We start from the raw sequence: 20,191 nt of genomic DNA, 5'->3' as shown, positions 1-20,191 counted from the left end.
CTGTCAGTCACTTTTTTTTTTTTTTTTTTTTTTTTTTTTTTTTTTTTGCGTCATCTGTCTCCGTCATTCTCTTTCATTGTGACCAGAATGGAACCATTTCGCCACCGGGGCGAGGACACAAATCCATTCCAGGATGTTTTCTGATCAATGTCATGCTTTCTTACAGACCTTTTTTTGCCCACATACATATATTTCCCAATTTTGTGTTGAAAAGAAATGGCGAATTGAACGCATGTAAATGCTGGCCGGCCTGATTGAGGCGTGCGCACCCCATCGGCACGATGCATCGCTTCCTTGCTCAAAATGGAAGAATCGGACTCACTTTTATTTGCAGGGGTGCCTGATGAAATTTGCAGTGTCAATCATTGTCTGCCTGCGTTTGCTGTTCAAGCAGTTGGTCGATTTGCATTGAAGAAAAAAATTGTAGTGGAGCAGTTGATCCCTCCAGAAATAAATGAGAGGCAGCTGCTTTCTGTTTTGATTTTCGTATGCACCCCCGAGTGTGAGCTCCTTTTATTCTCTTCTATAAAAACAAAACGATGGCCGCCACCCAGCTCCTCCACTTCCTCCTCCTGCCGTGTCTTCTTCACGGAAAGCAGCAAGTAACTTGATGTAATGTGTAACTTGGGAAAAAAAACATGACTCCGTCTTTGTGTTGCTCTCGTCCTGACAGTTTGCTTTGATGTGACCTGCTTCTCCCATGGAGCCTCGCAGCATCGTGGTTCACGCACGGACACGGCGCTCAGGTAAATTGCAAATTGGTAGCTGTCTCCTCAATGGCAGTAGAATTTCTTATGGTTGTACTTTAAAGCATAAACATACCACAAAGTGTTGCCAAAATTCACCGAGTTTTTCTATTAGCCGATAACGCGCTGTAGGTTAGAAAAGAGGAATTTGCAAATGCCAAATCACAAATGCAATACACAATCCAAACACACAGTCATGTTTTCGAGTAGGCTTCACAATAGTATTTAACGTCGGCAGGATTTGGTGTGGCCACATAAAAACGTGTCAGATCAGATCCCTCGCCACCCTCCCCCAACCCTCACCTCTCTGGCCTTTGATGAGGTGAACCCTTTTCTCAGCAATGAGGCGGGGCTGGCCAATCAGTACACTTCCCGCCTTTCTAATTGCAGCCTCTTGATTAGCCCGTTGTTGACTCGGATTCATAACTATCCAGCGGGAATCACAGATGACATCATTCACCTACTCCACATTATCAGAAAAGGGAGCGGTTATCGGTCTTGAGTGAATGAATGCCCATTGCGGTGGGGCAGCTTTTATTGAAAGAAATGTTGCGTTCCATGTTCAAATCAAATAAGTCATTAAGTGGAACTTTCGACATTGTGACTCGAAATGCACTCAAAGACCTTCAGAGGCGGCTGTCTGCCGTCCAAATCACTCCCATATGTCTTCACCCCCCCTCACACACACACACACACACACACACACACACACACACACACACACACACACACACACACACACACATTTTCAAGTCGGGGTGATTTCAGTAGAGAAGCATGTCAGAGTGTCTTGCGAAAAGATCCTAAGCAGAAACATTGCGCTGAATCACAGGTGTCAAACTCAAGGCCCGGGGGCCAGATACGGCCTACCACATTATTTTATGTGGCCCGCGAAGACAAATTAACTTGTCTTCACTTTTTAATAATATATATATTTTTAAATATTTGACCAGTTTTTACTCATATGATTTGAAAATGAGTTATTTGTCAGTTTGTTTTGTAGCTTTTACTGTATATAATATGAGGTGCTCATACATTTATTTGGGTTGACAGTCTTAATGGCCCTCCGAAAGACGCTATGACTACAATGCGGCCCGTGAAAAAAATTAGTTTGGCACCCCTGAGCTGAATGATGGAATGCAACGGTGTAGATTTTGTCGCTGTTTACTGTTTGATGATCTTGTGCATCCCTTTTCTTTATCTCAGTACCCATTTCAGGCCATAGAGGGCTGAATACAATTCATGAAAAAAATAATTGCAGCGGTCCAACATCAGATGCTTGCAAGAATTGGACCCTAGGAGCACTTGCATGTTATTTGCTTTGGGTGCTAATGAAATGAAATCACATCTTCTGATGACAAACTGAACTAAACTCAATATGAAGCTAATTAGAATTTTCGTCTTGGCACTTTGACAACGTTTGATCGTTTTTCCAGTCGCACTTGCAAAAGGACCACCGATTTGTATGTCGTGTTGACCCAGAGGCTTGCCGTCAGCTTCTGAGGTGATTCGGTGGATGGAAACCATGTGGCTACTCCTCGCACGGCAGCGCACGGTGTTGGAGCAAGGTTATAGTTTGCCGCGTCCGGCCTCCATATTGTAGATGTAGAGCAGCTTGGCCGAGACACAGTGTCCAATGTTTCAATAATGGCCGACGCAAAGTCACGTTCGGCTGTTGAATTCATGTCGGAGTTTTGAGAGCACACGCAGGAACTCGACAAACGTGTTTAAAACCATATCATGTGTCATACGTATGTACTATGTTTCATGTATTAAATTATGGCCACGATCAGCAACAAATGTAAAACCTGTTGGTGATGTTGGAGGAATATTTTTCTGGTGCTGCCGCCGTGTGTGATTTATGATCATATCGCTGGCTTACAGCACGCCTATGTTTGACTGCTGCACCGGCTGACAAAGGCAATAGTATGATTCTGGGGCAGACCTGTTACTATGGTGGTGACTCTCATTAAAAACATCCCCAGGTCCCTCGAGCCATGTCATCAGAACACTTATGTATTTTCTCATCATCAGAACAATTGTGTATTTTATCATCATCAGAACACTTTTGTTTTTTCTCGTCGTCCGAACACTTAGATTTTCTCTGTGCGACGAGATGTACGAGGTACCCCAGTGGATGCTGGCTGCTCTGTGAAGCCCGGAAGAAGGCACAAGTTGACTTTTAGAGGCCTTCCAATAGACTCCCATCACCATTCGCTACTCTCCGATCGGATCACAGCAAGATTTGGGCATAGTGCGCTATATATATAGTTTAGTCATCAATCAGATGGCAAGTAGGTTTTGAGCAATTGGACAGTGTTGAGTCTTTGGCGGGTGCGAGTGTGGCGCTTATGGCTTGATGCTTGCCTGCTTGTAAGGCTGTGCGGGTTCCTCCCAAACAACGGATGCTTTCAGTCCAACCACCGCGGCGTTCGTCTTGTCTGATTTTTGGGATGCGTCTTTCAATGACCTGCCTGACTTATTACTCATGGAGAAGATACTGTGCGCGCACGTGATGTCGTGCTGCTCTTTTCCGTGGGAAGCGAGCATAGCACGGGTGCCTGGAGAAGGTCGAGCCGAGGTTACGGGAGCTGTCGCGGGCTTCTTGTTTGGCCACACGGCCCCTCCTCAACCTGCCTCGTCTTGTCTGCACTCCTGCGTGTGTAATTTTTGCGCCACTCTGTCTTATCTGGCCGTGTTGTTGTGCATTCACAAGCCCAAACAAACACGCGGCATTTGGATGCTTGTCCAATGTTCTCCTTAAAGTGGGAAGTCTCTCTCTGTCACGTGCACACACTCATGCAACCCACCCCTCACCCTCGGCCAAAGATGTGTGAAAAGTGGGTCACGGGTCTGACCGCTTTGTCCCGCCCTGGCAAATGGAAAGACACTGGCTGGACATTGCCACTAATTCTCTAACACACTCACGTATGAGCCTAACCCACCCCCGTTACAAGCATCAAGCAACCCCCACTCGGTGCCCCCTAATTGCCATGCGTGGTTATTTAAGCTGCGCCTGTAATTGCACATCTTGGACAAATCATTGATTTTTCTGGGTTCTCAACATGTGTTTCCTGTTCACTGCAGTCAGACCAGCATGGAGGAACAAGAAATCCAGCATTAAGTCCACCCGCGTTTAACATACTGCATTGATGACTCAAAATAAGTTTGACTTGGCAACATGAAACACGGTTGCCATGTCTGTTTTGAACAGACCCATTTAAAAAAACGTCTCAAGAGCCATGGCAATAAGATTCAGGAAGTCTGCCATTTTGATTTGGATGAAGGCTTTTGTGGTTTTCAGGAAGCCAGTTTGCCTTGGCAACATGAAATTTGTCCATCATGAGTTGATGATGCTGATGATGAGTGTTTATTTCGAACATATTTGAAACATAAAAGGAGGAAGAAAATAACAAAAATACAATAAATAACACTTTAAAGTGCCATATTTAAGTGACAAAAATTAAAAACAAAAATAATGCTCTAAAAGGAGTAGGAGGAAGCAGAGCTTTTTAGATTCCTAACCCTTTCTCACTTATTCCATTAAACTAATAAATCAATATACAGGACTGTCTCAGAAAATTAGAATATTGTGATAAAGTTCTTTATTTTCTGTAATGCAATTAAAAAAACAAAAATGTCATACATTCTGGATTCATTACAACTCAACGACAGTGCTGTGGTGGAGAGAGTCAGCAGCACCAGATTCCTGGGGGTGCACATCAGTGAAGACCTCTCCTGGACCACCAACACTGCATCAATGGCGAAGAAAGCTCAGCGCCGCCTGTACTTCCTGCGGAAACTCAGGCGAGCAGGTGCTCCACCAGCCATCATGACCACATTCTACCGAGGCACCATTGAGAGCATCCTTTCCAGCTGTATCGCTGTGTGGGGTGGAAGCTGCACTGAATACAACAGGAAGGCCCTGCAGCGCATAGTGAACACAGCTGGAAGGATTATTGGTGCTTCACTCCCCTCCCTGAAGGACATTTACACCTCCCACCTCACCCGCAAGGCGACCACGATTGTGAGTGATGGGAGTCACCCCGCTCACACTTTGTTTGATCTACTGCCCTCTGGGAAGAGATACAGAAGCCTGCGTTCCCGCACCACCAGACTCACCAACAGCTTCATACTCCAGGCTGTTAGGATCCTGAACTCTCTCCCCCCTCCACCTTCGGCTGCATAACGCCCTGGCCTTTTGGGCCACGATGGCTGCCTTGCACTACTCCACTTGCACTACTCCACTTGTACTTTTGCGTTGTTATACTGACTGTCTGCTGTTTGCACAATTGCACCATTTCAACCAAGTTGCTCTTATTTATTCATTGTATGTGCCTCGTTATTTTTACTTTTTGTATTGTTTACTTGAATGTTCTGTTTGTCTGTGGACCAATTGGGTGTAATATGTCTTGTCTCCACCATGGGATAACTTCGACCTCTTTGTATGTCTTGACGTGAAGAAATTGACAATAAAGCAGACTTTGACAATATTCTAATTTTCTGAGACAGTCCTGTAGTTGACCCTCAAAAAGCGCGCCACTCCTTAGAAGACCCAGGAAGTCAAGCATTTTGAGTTGAAGCACCCTTCTTAGGGTCACGTGTGCCGTTTCCAAGTCGGCAAGCTGGTTGTCTTTAGTCACCATACCTTCCACACCTCTTGACACACAATTTCCATGTGACTGTTGTGTGTTCCCAGCGTTCCGAGCCCAAAGAGACATCAAACCAGAGGAGCTTCTTCTCATCTTGTGAGCAAGCAAACATCTGCCAGGAAGCCCCCGGAGCCCAAAGTTGCATCGGGACCGGCGGAAGCGTCCGTCCCCAAGCCTGTTCAAGCGTCCGTGGAGTCGCGCCTCAGGATGGGAGTGCTCCTGCTGCGTCTGGCCACCGCCGCGCTGCTGGTGGTCCTTGGAGCAGAAGGTATGACCAACGCACCGGGTCGGGTCAGGCGTTTTCTTTACAAAAGTCGCACGAGTCACGTCAGATTCCGAAGCTTTGTTCAAGCTCCGAGGCAAAGTTTCTTCGACATTTGGTGTCAAACTCCAAATTTGCAGAGGACAGATGGGTCCCGTTCCAGGAGTTTTGTAATTTGTCTGATATTTTCTATCTGCTGCTTTGATTGCGTGGCTGATGCAATCTGCGCCTTCAGCAAACCTTCTTCTCTGACCTCAACGTATCGCCAGGCAAATTCCCTAACGTACTGAGAGGACTGAGAGCACTGTTCCCACGGCGGACATTTTGTGGCTCTGGCAAACTTTCACTGGCGTTGCGCCGCTGCAGGAAGCTGTTGAACCGATTGTTTGCGCTCCGGCTTCCTCTTTGCACATGAACCATTTCCTGTATGACACAGCGCTGGCACAGAACGCTCCCAACAGTCATTGTTCTCCGGAAATATCCCTCAGTTGCTCCCTTGAAGAGAGCTCATTTCACACTGAACAAGCCACAAATGTCCACGCCGGGCACTATATCACTCTGGCAGATGACATCCGTATCAAGCTTTGTACACCTCTGAGTTACATAACACTAAATAATGTGCCCCCATATTGGCACACATGCTTATGCGCAAAACAAAAATCGCTTTTATTCAAAAGAGCGCGGCCTATTGGCAAACAAAGACGAGTCCGTTTTAACTTGCCAACTACATTCTGGACAACTGTCCTTATTGATTCGGTTCTTTATGGACCTCCTCATCAATACTATTTATTTTATTTTCAAAATAGAAAAAATATATTATAGAACGTATCCAAAAACAACATTTTAATATTCATCTATCGTAGAGTTGCACTTCATGGAAATGCGTGCGTCCGTCTTTAAGAGTCTGATTATGCAGCGTGCTCTCTGCCAGACCTCACTCTCCACTCTGACTGACGTACAGACCCTCCCCTACACGCACACACTTCCTCAGCTTCTTTTTCCTCCTGCATGTCTTCCCTGGCTGATGCATTCAAAATTGTTGTTGTGACAAAACAACTCAACAGCGTGTGCAGTACACATGCTAATTGGCATATTACACGGGAAAAACACATCCATCTCTTAAGTCGTAGACTATATTTCAACACTTGATCCAAATGAAATTTCAAATTTCCAGGTCCCCGTAAAGGAATACAAATCATAACCTGCCCGACGCCTCGATCAAATCGACCTTCCTTTCTTTTTAGCCCCTGCTCGTTCCTCTACTTTGTCTACGACGTGTGTGCGCTTATGACCGATTGCAAAGCGCTGTAAAACCACTGCGCCGGCGGCTGTCAAGTTGCCCTTTCAAAAAAGAAAGAAATGAACAGAGGACTCCATTTTCCTCTCGCTTCCAAGCTCCCTCCTTGTCATGCATGTGAGCCCTACCCACCAAAGACAGCTCCTCGCTCCTTGGACCTTTGTTTGGTGGGGGGGATGGGGCGTTTGTACTCCAGCGACTGTTCCCAGGTCGCTCAAAGCGTGCGCGCTTCAAGTCCAGGCACAGGCTGGAATGCGCCAAGCAGGAGGAGGAGCTGGAGGGAAGAACAGATTGGACAAGTTAGGAGATAAGCGGGCAGGAGACCAACAACTGATAAAAAGCATCAAGATGCTCCTCTCCTTTTGCTTTTCTTCTTCCGTTTTTTTGGAGGGGGAATCAACGTAAACATGGATCTTTTTCCAGCCCTCTACGTTTGTTGTGTTGTTGTTGTTGGTTTTTTAGCTACTGTTCACAACAATGTCTAAGCCCGACATATCATAGAAAATCCACTTTTTCTGCTTTTAAAGTCCCAATGATCATCATCACACACACATCTGGGTGTGGTGAAATTTGTCCTCTGCATTTAACCCATCCCCGTGTGATTTTGATCCATCCCCTGGGGGAGAAGGGAGCAGTGAGCAGCAGCGGTGCCGCGCTCGGGAATCATTTGGTGATCTAACCCCCCAATTCCAACCCCCAATGCTGAGTGCCAAGCATGTTCAATTATGTTCATTTTATTGTGTACATGGAGTCTCTAAGATTTTTTTTTTCTCCGTTCTCTATTACCTACTTTTATTTACCGTACTTTTCATACTAAAAGTCGCTCCGGAGTACAAGTCGCATCAGCCATAAAATGCACAATAAAGAGGAAAAAAACACAAGTTGCACCGCAGTTTAAGTTGCATTTTGGGGCAAATTTATTGGACAAAATCCAACACCAAGAACAGACATGAACCAGCAACAACAGGCTAAACGATACGGTATGCTAACGTGACATAAACACAAACGAGGAGTTGAGAACGGGCCTGACGTAACATTAACAGTTATTCAAATAACTATAACATAAATAACACATTTATCTTATCAAACCATCTGTGTCACTCCAAATCATTAAATCCATCAATCGAATTCGTCGTTCTTTCTGTAAACAACGCCGCGTGTGCAACGTCGGACTCGTCGTCAGTTGCAGTTCAAATTATTCCACAGGCCCATATAACAATATATAAACTATATATCAGATAACAATAATATAAACAACAATTTTATCAAACCATCCGTGTCACTCCAAATCATTAAATCCATAGGAATCTTCGTCTTGTCACTTAAAAAAAAACAAAAAAATAACATAGCTGTTGACTGCAGAACGAGGTGCGCCGCTGAAGTCAGACTAGATATATCAAATAAATATAATATAAACAACAATTTTATGAAACCATCCGTGTCACTCCAAATCATTAAATCCATTGTAATCTTCGTCTTGTGTCACTTAAAAAAAAAAAAAACAGCTGTTGACGCCGGAACTACGTGCGCTGCTGACGTCAGACTAGATATATCAAATAAATGTAATATAAACAACAATTTTAACGAACCATCCGTGTCACTCCAAATCATTAAATCCATCCAACAGATCTACATATATAACTATATTGTAGCGTTACCAAAGTACCAGGCAAGACATGGGTTAGGTAACCGGCTCTTTATTTCACAAAACAAGAGCTCAACGTGTGTGTGCTCCAAGCAAGCGCCCTGGATCGCTCTTCCTTACAGTGCTTGTTTACAAGACGTGTTCATAAATATTGTGAGGGGATTTATTTTGTTACGTTATCTATGTATGAACAAGTCTTCTGCCGTTGACATCTTTTAATCAATCAAAAAGTTTGCGGCGCAAGTAAACGCTACCTCGGCTAAAAAACTACAAATACGTCGACAGGAAAGGGTGTGAAGCATCTCATTTGCATTTAAAGAGACCGCACTAAAACGACTTGCTTGAAGCCACACCTCAGAACAAGTAGAAAAGAAGAACCTGTGATGCTATCAAAATGAGGAATTCAGACAAAAGCATCGATGTTCCACTTTATATAGACTACATCTGAATGAGTATGAAGTTAGAATTTACAAACGTGATACGGAAGCTTTAAAAGGGGGGGACACATTTTGTCAAATGGACTTTTTTGTCACTCTGATGGCTCTCTCCAAAGTCCATTTAAAATCCCGATCTTGTGATTAAGCAGCAGGGAATGAGTAAACAATTCAGAATGCCGCCACATTCAGAGTCATTCCCTTGCTAACTCCCAAAACGCTCTTTTTTCATGTGCTTGGTCTCTTACTAGTTTTATAGGACAAAGCAGGTGCCACCAACCTGCTCTTCCTTCACTCCGTCAACCGTCATCTTTTCTCACGGTCGCAAAACACGCTTTCTACGTTTTCTCTGTGATCTTGTCTCTCTTCTTACGTGGACGTTCCTGATTCCCAGGGAGGACAGAAACGGACAGGCTGGTTTTGCTCCCATTTGCAGTTGTTTTCCTGTTAATGACACTTTTTGTCTTGTCTTTTGCAGCGGCGGGTCAGAACCCGGACCACGTCCTCCAGGGCACTGGCGCCAAAGCAGAGGCCGGGCGCCCTGGTGAGGGCTCCACTGTAGCTCCCGAGGACGCAGCTCGTTTCCTCAGCTGCTACTGCTCGGGCTACTGCCCCGAAGACGCCACCAACAACACCTGTCGGTAAGTTGACAATCGCTTGGTTCATTCGGCAAGACGCTTCCGCAGCGCTGACATGACAACATGGCCGCCAACAGAAAGGTGCTGACGAACGCGTCTTCTGTCTTGCCAGCAATAGATTTGGGTACTTTTCTGTCAACCGGCAGCCATCTTAGTCTTAATCTTTTGGGTGAGAGCGCTTGATCGTTTGGCCCACATTTTTGTCCTTTCTATAAGTGATGCTCAAAAATATATAGGTGGTGCTCAAAAATGTTTGTATAAAAAGAAAGTGTTAGTCAGCCTTTTAGCAAGTGCATGAGCGTACATCTTCAGCCAGCTGACATTTTCTTCCACTCTCGTCCCTCCCACCAAAACACGCTTTTGTCTACTGACACGTTTAGTTTGTCATTGTTGTAAAATAAAGGGTCCACAACTAAACCTGTCATCATTTAGGACAAAAACTGAGTGAGGGTCCACATGCAAGTTGGTGCTGGCAACAAATGCTCTCAGGAGAAATCAAGAAAATCCAAGAAGGGAAGAAAGAGAAGGCGGCTCGGTGGCGCACTGGGTAGCACGTCCGCCTCACAGTTAGGAGGGTGTGGGTTCGATTCCACCTCCGGCCCTCCCTGTGTGGAGTTTGCATGTTCTCCCCGGGCCCGCGTGGGTTTTCTCCGGGCACTCCGGTTTCCTCCCACATTCCAAAAACATGCTTGGTAGGCTGATTGAAGACTCCAAATTGTCCCTAGGTGTGAGTGTTGGTGCGAATGGTTGTCTGTCTCTGTGTGCCCTGCGATTGGCTGGCAACCGGTTCAGGGTGTCCCCCGCCTACTGCCCGATGACGGCTGGGATAGGCTCCAGCACGCCCGCGACCCCCGTGGGGACTAAGCGGTTCAGAAAATGGATGGATGGATGGAAGAAAGAGAGTTTTTTTGCTCGTGAGGTGACAAGTGTCCCTCCTCAGAACCAACGGTCAGTGCTTTGCCATCATCGAGGAAGACGAGCACGGCGAACACATCCTCACGTCGGGGTGCATGAAGTATGAAGGCTCACACTTCCAGTGCAAGGTACACGTGCGTGCGCGTACACATGCACAGTTGGAAAGTGTGTAAGGCAAGAGTGCTTTGGATTGCCAGGACTCCCCCAACGCTCAGACCAGGAGGACCATCGAGTGCTGCGGTAGCGACTTCTGCAACCGAGACCTGCAGCCCACACTGCCCCCGCAGGATCCTTCAGGTACTAGTTTGTTGTCGCGGCTTCAGGGCTGTCCAATGGCCTTCGCTGAGCGACCGCCTCATCTGCCTGCTTTCCAGAAGGCAGCCCCCACTGGTTGGCCTTCCTCATCTCCATGACTGTCTGCTGCTGCACACTCATTTGTGTCACCGTGGTTTGCTACTACAGGTACACGAAATACTCGGCGACACAGGCAAACAATGCACGCGGCTTGCCTCACACTTTTCACATTGCTATCGTCAGCCCTTGTCACTCCAACATGGCAATCTGCGTGTTGTTTGTTTTGCTCTTCTTCGATTTTGATTAAAAGCAGAAATCTAGATATCAATTACTTCTCACTTTCAGTCACATGACCATGATGGCAATGCGTGCGTCTGTGTGCTTGTATTGTTGGTTTACTATGTACGTTTTTGGGCGTGTGTGCGTGCGTGTCAGGTACAAGTGGCAGAGCGAGCGTAAGCGCTACCATAAAGATGTGGAACAGGAAGGGTTCATCCCCGTGGGGGAGTCTCTCAAAGACCTCATCCACCAATCGCAAAGCTCTGGAAGCGGCTCCGGGCTCCCCCTCTTGGTACGAGTGCGACACTGCACCGGCAGTCCATCTTGCGACAAGTGAGCGATTGCTTCGATAGAATCGAATCAAAGCTATTTCTTGTTTCCCTGTCATTTCAAACAAAAGGTTCATCGGACCATCGCCAAGCAGATCCAGATGGTGCGCCAGATCGGCAAAGGTCGCTATGGCAAGGTGTGGCTGGGCAGATGGCGAGGCGAGAAAGTGGCCGTCAAAGTCTTCTTTACCCGAGAGGAGGCCAGCTGGTTCAGGGAGACCGAAATCTACCAGACCGTCCTTGTGAGACACGACAACATCCTCGGTAGACCCAATCTCATGACTCGAGATGGTGATGATTGTCATGTCAATGCTCTGTTGTCAGGCTTCTTAAAAATTCATTCACACAGCATTGGTGAGCCGTCTTTTTGCGCAGCCCTACTTTGTAGTGCCGTTTGCAGTGGATGCAGTTTTTGTTTTGCAGTTCAGGGTTTGTGGAGTCACATAGTGATGAGTTTTGGGCAGGGGGCACTTTTTTTTTTTTTAGCCAGTTTCCTGTCCCACGATGTTTTTTGTTGGTGTTGTTTTTGTGGCCGTTAAATAGACTGTCAGTCATTTGTGGATTTTTGCAATTTAATGTCACGGTCGGTTGATTATGGCGTGTTTATACCCTAACCCTGAATTATCTCTATTGTTTTTTTTTTTTTATATTCAAATCTCTTTTTCTTGATTCTGAAGTAAATAAGCAATTATGATTTTGAACAATTTTCGTTTTCTTTCATAAATATCTGTTCTCTAATTTTAAAAATATTTATATTCTTTTTGATTTTAAACGATTTTCATTTTCTTTCATAACTATCTGTTCACTCATTTTAAAAAGAAAAAAAACTCTGGTGATGCGTCTTTCTTCAGGGTTCATCGCAGCAGACATCGAGGGCACGGGCGCCTTCACGCGACTCTTCCTCATCAGCGACTACCACGAGAACGGCTCGCTTTACGATTTCCTGAAGACGGCTACGCTGGAAACGGCCACGCTTCTTCGGCTGGCGTACTCGGCCGCCTGCGGCCTGTGCCACCTGCACACGCAGATCCACGGCACGCAGGTCAAACCCGCCATCGCCCACCGGGACCTCAAGAGCAAGAACATCCTCATCAAGAAGAATGGCACCTGCTGCATCGCCGACCTCGGACTCGCCGTCAAGTTCAACAGGTTGGACTCGAATTTGATTAACGGCGCGACCGCCATCTCGCCCCAGCCTGCTCTCTAACCCGCTCTCTGGCTACTTTGCGTTACTCCAGCGACACCAATGAAGTGGACATCCCCCCGAGTACACGTATGGGCACGCGGCGCTACATGGCACCTGAAGTCCTGGATGAGAGCCTGAAGAAGAATCATTTCCAGGCCTACCTCATGGCTGACATGTACAGCTACGGATTGGTCGTGTGGGAGATGGCGCGACGCTGCGTCACCGGAGGTACGACACAATGTCTGCGCAAACTTCTTCCACTTTGTGATAAACTGACAAAAAAGGACAACTCAAACTGGTGGGGGAAAAAAAGTGAAAAACATACCTGACCAAAACGACATTATCCCTTTCTAAAACAAATGGAAACAAACTGTAAAGACAGCGAAACGACCACCCCCCACATGGTCTGTGTCTGTTAATTCCAGGCATAAGCTTTCAAAGTTCACCTTAAATGCAGTCGTTTGAGCACAGTCCATGTTGGGATGGCACACCATGCTTGGAGGAGTAACATTTACATTGGTACCTCTACTTACAAACGCCTAAACTGTAATTTCCCCGCTGTGGGATGAATAAAGTTATATCAATCAATCAATCAATCAATCAATCTATACTTATGAACTTTTTGAGAAACGAACCGGATTCTCGTGATTTTTTTTGCATCTAACTACAAACCAATTTTCGACTTCGGAACCGACGCACCCGCCACCCCCCCCTCCACGCACACACACACAGACACACACACCCTTGCCTTGTCTCCTTTGCTATCCTACTCCCTGTTTGTCTTGATGTGTTAGCAATGTAAGAACAAGTAGTGTCGTCGCATATGTCTCCAAAGACTCAATACGAAACTCAAAAATCATAAAGAAGCATGGCGAATGCATGCGTATCGTCGAACTCGCGACGGCGTATGGCCGGTGTTGAGCCAAAGTAGCTGCAGGAGCGCGCACGCATTGAGTGAAAGGCGGAAGCTGTTGCCGTGCGGCAGACAGTACCAGCTTGTTTTCAAGAAAAACATGCAGAGCACACTTTTGTGTTTGTCAATTTCCATCTTTAGAAGCTAGGTTTCTTTTCTTCTTTTAAGTTCTCACTCGCGTTCTGCGAGATTGAAGGTGCCTTCAATGACTAGTTGGAGGAGGAAGAAAGCAAAAAAGAAACAGGCCCCAATAAGGTTCCTAGAAAGTAGCTCTGGATCTTCACCCAGCCCAACCTGTTTTCATCTCATGTGCGTGCAGGCATGGTGGAGGAGTACCAGCTACCGTATTACGACATGGTGCCGTCGGACCCGTCCTACGAAGACATGCTGGAGGTGGTGTGCGTCAAGGGCCTGCGCCCCACCGTGTCTAACAGATGGAACAGCGACGAGGTGCAACCATTGGCTGGCGCCACCTCCTGGCGACAGTCTGAGCCACCTAACTATATATATATATATATATATGTGTTTGCATGTGTGTGTGTGTCTGTCTGTTGCTCTTGTAGTGTCTGCGCGCTATGCTGAAGCTGATGTGCGAGTGCTGGTCGGCAAGCCCCGCCTCCCGCCTCACCATCTTGAGAGTGAAGAAGACACTGGCCAAGATGGTCGAGTCGCAGGACATCAAAATCTGAGGCATAAAACGCAACCGACACAATTTGGGGAAAAGGACAACACGAGCCCAAGTCATGGAGCTCATCCTTCTTCTCGTCTTCCTCCAGTGACGCTTTCTGTGAAAGCAACGCAAACCACTTCCTTTCTCTGTCCGCCAATGTCCTGTCCTGTTCATACACTTGTCCTCTTCCCCCCAAAATCCTTGTTGAACTTTTTGAATTTCCTCGTTGTGTTGATCTTGGGAAAGTATCTCGGCCGCAGTGAGACAATGGAGTCATCACCGTGGAGATGTGGACCGTCCTGTTTTTGTTGTTCATTTGTTTGTAAACGGGAAGCGGAGCTGCTCGCCTCATCTCATTGGTGGAGACAAATCTCAGTGGGCGGAGCCGATAAGACTCAAACTGCATTTTAACTCTATTTATAGCAAACGCTACACTCACATGACAGACAAATCATTTTTTAGGCATCATTAGCAAATGTGATCGCGCTGTTATGAGAGCGAGCGTTAATATTAGAAAGAGAAAGCGCTTATGAGAGCTGCCTTTGAAAATACGCCCCTAGCTTGTGCTGCTTCACTTCAAACCTTCATAAACTCAGAGCATTGTTGAGATGTGCTGTTTGCTCATTCAGAAAGCCCCAAAAAGCGTTGCCTGAACGAGCGCACGCTTGTTACTTCGAATTGGTGCACGGAGTGTCAGGCAGTACCGATGAGAACAGTTAAGTAGCACTAGTGGAAACACAGTGCTCTGATTAATCCTGCCTTTGTGGCATAAGAATAAAAATAGCTCATCAATCTCAGGGGCTGCCATGTTGAACGATATCGTAGTTGTCTGGGGACGTCACAACTGCAGTCGCGTCTGTGCCTGCTAAAACTGCACCTTTGGGTTTGTCCAAAAAGGCTCGGTAGGTACTTCAGCACTGTCAGCATGGTTTGTCCGGCTCACTCGCTAGCTCCACACCTTGGAAAGCTGGCCAAGGATTATATCATTGGACAACATAATTAATTTTTCATTTCTTGCCGTGCTAAATTATTGTTTCTTGTAGTTCCGTTTTAAATACTTTTACTTGATTTTAAAAGATGTGGATAGTTAAACTGTCACGAAGATTTGCCCCAAAATGTTTGTCATCCTGACAAGTTCAATTGATGGCCCAGCCCCAAACAAACAAAAGTTTACCCAAATGGTCATGTAAATCGTCCTAATTTTGTACGATTAGGAGCGAAAGGCTAACTTGTTTTCGTTTGCTAGCATAGGCAAGCGGGGGCTTTTGGCTCCTCCCACTGAGCTTTCATACGTCCAATCAGATTATTGTACATGTTTTTGTTATTGTTTTGAACATGAGCCTTTTCTTCAGAAGGAACCTCAACGTGAAGTCTATTAGCTCATCAAAGAGTTCTCCTTAAGGCTCTCTTAGCGTAGCGGATATTTAGGTTGAATGATTAAATCCTGACTAAGCAAAATTGTCAAAATTACATCACTTGAGCAGATGGTCGATCTACAGTTTGTATCTGCTTTCACGTGCCAAGCTACTCTAAGAATGGCTTTGCTGGACCTATTGTTGCTGTTGTAAAATGCCAACATATCCCTAGAAATTTGCTAAATGTGTTGTCGGAGTGACTTTTTTTAATGCAGTCAATTCTAATGTTTTTTTCCCCTCTTATAATGTAAGGATCCTTGCAAGACAGATGTTATGAAATGTTAGTTTACCAAGGAAACAAAGTGTAAACCGTCTGTCCAATGTAAAAATATTAAATAACCATATTTTTAAGACAAATGTGTTTTCTGTGTTTAACTAGAAATTAACTCAAATCATTTCATCAGTGTGAGAAAAAACAGTGGGCCAATTCTCACATTTTACACTTTGTAAACTACTTTAATTTGAATGTGGTATACGTGTTTCTAATTTCCTAAAACTACTTGACCGTGTTCAACTGATCCTTATCATTTGGTGAGCCAAAAATGATTTGGCCACAGCGCCTTCTGCAGGACACTTGTATACACAACAGATCTGAATCCATTCATCTGACCCACTAATCCTCAATCGTAATATAGCAATGTATTTTACTGAACTTTTTTTAGATTAGGGCTGCTGACTTTGATTCATCTTTTGACTTAATCAAAATGTACTTTCATTTCCTCTGATTCCAAAGTAAAAGCTGATATTTGCAAAAGCTTTTTACAGTCTGCTTTCATGAACGACAAATGAGAATTACAGGAAGATAAGGTTTTGAAACAATGGTAATACAGTGGAAAAAAACGTCAACGGTCAAAACCTGCAAGAATTCTCAGTAAATGTTCGCACTAATGTTTTATGCGCGCACTTGTGCGTCTAATGAGAAAAGCGAGAGACGGTTGAGGTTGAGTTTTTATTGAACGTCCGTGTGCCTACTTGTCCTCAGGCTTATTGAAGCAGTAAGTGAGGCAACACTTTCCGCAGTAATGACGATCGAAGTGGCTGGCCATGAACACACCGGCGCCACACTCGTCCGCAGGGCACTCACGCCGAAGACGGTGTATTTTGCCGTTCTCGTCCACCTGCCAGACAAAAACACGAGTCAGGCCATCATCAGGGAACGCGGCGGCGGTTGAGACTGGTTACCTTGTAGTACTTGAGCACTGCCAGCTTGACCTTCTTCCTCTTGTGTTTGTTCTTCTTGGGGGTGGTGTATGACTTCTTCTTCCTCTTCTTGGCACCGCCTCGCAGCCTCAGCACCAAGTGGAGAGTTGACTCCTATAAACATGTAATCAGACTTTTGATGTTTTCGCTGACCCCACATCAAGACACGCAAGGGCGTGGTGGAACATTTGGAGAAAATTTCAACAGGACATTACATTTCCTCATAAGGAAATCAAAGTGGAGAACTGGTTTGCATCACCTTCTGGATGTTGTAGTCCGACAGAGTGCGTCCGTCCTCCAGCTGCTTGCCGGCAAAGATCAGCCTCTGTTGGTCAGGAGGAATTCCTGCATGCAAAATCAAAGGTGATGTGAGCAAAAGACAGTGAAAAGGTTGCATTTCAAGTCATTCTTGAACATTCTTATCAGCTGATTAGAGGCCAACAAGCGGATGAGATGGAAAGAAATGCTATTCATGTGCAATTGTGACAACTCGCACGCACATTTAAGTTTAAACAGGCCCCCACTGGCTTTTCACAATTAAAATTGCAACTCAGGTTTTCATTTTAACATATGCTTTTTGTTGAAATAATCCACCTTGCCCTAACAAAACCAACAATCTGGACCTACGCTGTCTAATTTCAACTGCTTTGTGGTAAATTCCATCTCTTGAACTTGCATCTTCGCAGATGTACCAACATGTTATTCTTTCCTGTTCCAAGGTGTCAAGTTTAATATCTTTGAGCCACCAATCTCGGCATTGAGACGGAAAACGCTTGAACAAACTTACCCTCCTTGTCTTGGATTTTGGCCTTGACATTTTCGATCGTGTCTGACGGCTCAACCTGTTCGAGAGCACAACAGTTAATCTAAAATTTGCTTCATTGAGGCCATTTATACATCGTCGTGACGCGCGTCACAAGCTTTTACCAAGTTAAAAAGCGCAAACTTGTCATCATATCACTTTTCATTAGTCGCACGTGTTTCGAATGCTCGGCTAACAGCTAGTTACGCTTAGTCTCGGGAAACCATGCTCCTAAACCTTCGCAACTCGACTCCTGCCTGGTATTTCTGAACATCGCGAGGCGCTCAAAACTCAATGGCCAAATAGTGGTGACGCCAAGTGTGAGAGTTTAACGTCTTTAAACGTTACAACGTGGACGCCGCCTGGCTTACCTCGAGCGTTATTGTCTTCCCCGTGAGGGTTTTGACAAAAATCTGCATCCTGGCGCTCAATCCACCTAAAAGAGAACAACACAAGAGAGATTTTTGTTCGAGTACTTGGTGTTAAATGTTGGAATTTGCGGGGAATATGCCATTAAATTGGGAGCGCCGTGTAGTTCTCGGCTCACCTCAAATGGCGGAGCAGCAGAAAAGAGGTCCCATGGTTCCTCACGCGGGGTTTTCTAATGCACTTTACACGGGCTGGGTGCCCACTGTGGTGCCTGATTTAAAAAAAAAAAACCATCCGTCTGATGTTTGCGACGCGTTTACATTGAGCAGATATTTCTATTTATATGTAAATTGATGTTCAAGTACTATTTATTTCATACAATAATGTGTACATTCATATGTTGGCATAGCAACGCCGGCAGTGCAGTCCTGAAGTAAGACCCACCGTGGCAACTTTTTTTTTTAAACGATTAAAAATAGTGTTTTCTTTTTTTGTTTTTTTTCTCACATAAACATGAGTCAGATAGTCCTATTGTTCATTATCCCTCTCTGCTATTGGCTAGAACAGGGGTCACCAACCTTTCTTAAACCGAGAGCTACTTCCTGGGTACTGATTAAGGCAAAGGGCTACCAGTTTGACACACTTCTGAAATAGCCAATTTGCTCAATTTGGCTTTCACTATCTGTTATTATTGTCATTTCCAGTTCACATGTAAGTGTGATTTTAACAAGAATAGCAAAAATACAGTCAAACTTGCCTTGGTTTTCGACCACAATCCGTTCCAAAAGGCGGTTGGAGAAGCGAATCGGTCGAATTCCGAATATATTTTCCCCATAACAAATAATAGAAAATAATTCAATTCGTTTCAAAAAAAAAATAAAACGCCTTTTTCTAAAGCATTTTTTTCATTTGCGCATATTTGTCCGATCGCGCAACTGCAGCGCACTGCCGAACGCGCAACCGTAGAGCGTCGCACCGCGCTGGTCGCATTATTGTGACAGAGCCGTTGCTGAAATTTAGAAAATATTTTTAAAGTCCTGATGTACTTTCCAAAATTTAAGCGGACCTAAGTGTGCAGGGTGCTTAATTTTGTCCCATCGCGCAACTGCAGCGCACCGCTGAACGCGTAACCGTAGCGCGTCGCCCACCGCGCAACTGCACCGCGCTGGTCGCATTATTGTGACAGTGCCGTCGCTGAAATTTAGAAAAGATTTTTAAAGTCCTGATGTAGTTTCCAAATTTTAAGTGGACCTAAGTGCGCAGGGAGCTTGATTTTGTCCGATCGCGCAACTGCAGCGCACCGCCGAACGCGCAGCCGTAGCGCGTCGCGGACCGCGCAACTGCACCGTGCTGGTCGCATTATTGTGACAGAGCCGTCGCTGAAATTTAGAAAATATTTTTTCAAGTCCTGATGTACTTTCCAAAATGTAAGTGGACCTCAGTGCGCAGGGATCTTAATTTAGTCCGATCGCGAAACCGCAGCATGCCGGGCGCTCACTGTCGCACTGTCGAGCGTCTTTGTGTTTTAAGATGTCTTTACTGCTCCCACTTGCTTTCTTTGGAGGCATGATTAGGGATTAATACAATCCTCAAAGTAACAAAAATACAATAACGTAGTCAGTCGGCATCCGGGCCGCGCAGTCGGGTTTTCTCGGGTCCTCCCGGCTCATCTCCCGAGGTTCGACCTCCGAATTTTGTTCAACAACCAAAGCAAAAAAATCTCGAATATTTTGTTCGAATTCTGATTTGTTCGAGAACCGGGACGTTCCAAAACCGAGGTTCTGTAAAATGAATAAATGCAGCTCACTGACAAGTGCCGCTATTTGAGCTAATTTTAGAACAGTCCTGCAGGCGACTCATGCGGTCCTCACGGGCGACCTGGTGCCCGCGGGCACTGTTGGTGACCCCTGAGTTAGATGAAGAACATTGTGGTGATGTGAAATAGAACCAACCAACCACTGACTGCCGAGTAGACATTGAGCCACAACCAGTCAAAGAGGCCAAGCCCCATAACAGATATCGGTGGCAGAAAAAGTATTTCACTAGCCCCAATACTGAATTATCTGGTCCACCTCTCACCGAAGATGTGATTTCTCTCCACACACCACTGGTGTACTTCAACCAGTTTGTTTCTAAAGAAATGAT

At 45.5% G+C, this 20,191-nt stretch overlaps 2 protein-coding genes across 2 annotated transcripts; one reads left to right on the top strand and one right to left on the bottom strand.

Moving 5' to 3' along the window:
- Positions 1-673: 673 nt before the first annotated feature.
- On the top strand, positions 674-16,032 carry LOC148393581 (bone morphogenetic protein receptor type-1A-like). The gene is given in 12 exon segments (XM_088384447.1): positions 674-746; positions 5,446-5,666; positions 9,515-9,677; positions 10,615-10,717; positions 10,787-10,952; positions 10,955-11,051; positions 11,319-11,454; positions 11,563-11,755; positions 12,343-12,640; positions 12,730-12,905; positions 13,910-14,040; positions 14,154-16,032. Coding segments are annotated over 11 exon segments (1,650 nt in total). The 5' UTR covers positions 674-746; positions 5,446-5,605; the 3' UTR covers positions 14,280-16,032.
- Positions 16,033-16,610: 578 nt separating this feature from the next.
- LOC148393580 (ubiquitin-ribosomal protein eS31 fusion protein) lies at positions 16,611-18,298 on the bottom strand. Its single transcript, XM_088384448.1, has 6 exons — positions 18,225-18,298; positions 18,049-18,113; positions 17,663-17,717; positions 17,135-17,220; positions 16,858-16,989; positions 16,611-16,793 (listed from the first exon to the last, which is right to left on the bottom strand). The coding sequence occupies exons 2-6, from the start codon at positions 18,094-18,096 to the stop codon at positions 16,644-16,646; spliced, it is 471 nt and encodes a 156-aa protein (XP_088240574.1). The 5' UTR covers positions 18,097-18,113; positions 18,225-18,298; the 3' UTR covers positions 16,611-16,643.
- Between the last annotated feature and the right edge of the window lie 1,893 nt (positions 18,299-20,191).

This window comes from Syngnathus floridae, chromosome 9 (assembly GCF_059516105.1).
Source record: "Syngnathus floridae isolate MCC-2025c chromosome 9, RoL_Sflo_1.0, whole genome shotgun sequence".
Lineage (NCBI taxonomy): Eukaryota > Metazoa > Chordata > Actinopteri > Syngnathiformes > Syngnathidae > Syngnathus > Syngnathus floridae.
The sequence above is the reverse complement of the archived record's forward strand: the minus strand, read 5'-3'. Positions and strand labels throughout refer to the sequence as shown.

Excerpts from the sequence above, each read along its gene's own strand:
- LOC148393580 (XM_088384448.1), bottom strand. The coding sequence starts at position 18,096 with ATGCAGATTTTTGTCAAAACCCTCACGGGGAAGACAATAACGCTCGAG. Across the intron at positions 17,718-18,048 it reads GGAAGACAATAACGCTCGAG|GTTGAGCCGTCAGACACGAT; the intron begins GTAAGCCAGGCG and ends GCTCTCGAACAG. Across the intron at positions 16,794-16,857 it reads CAGTGCTCAAGTACTACAAG|GTGGACGAGAACGGCAAAAT; the intron begins GTAACCAGTCTC and ends TTTGTCTGGCAG.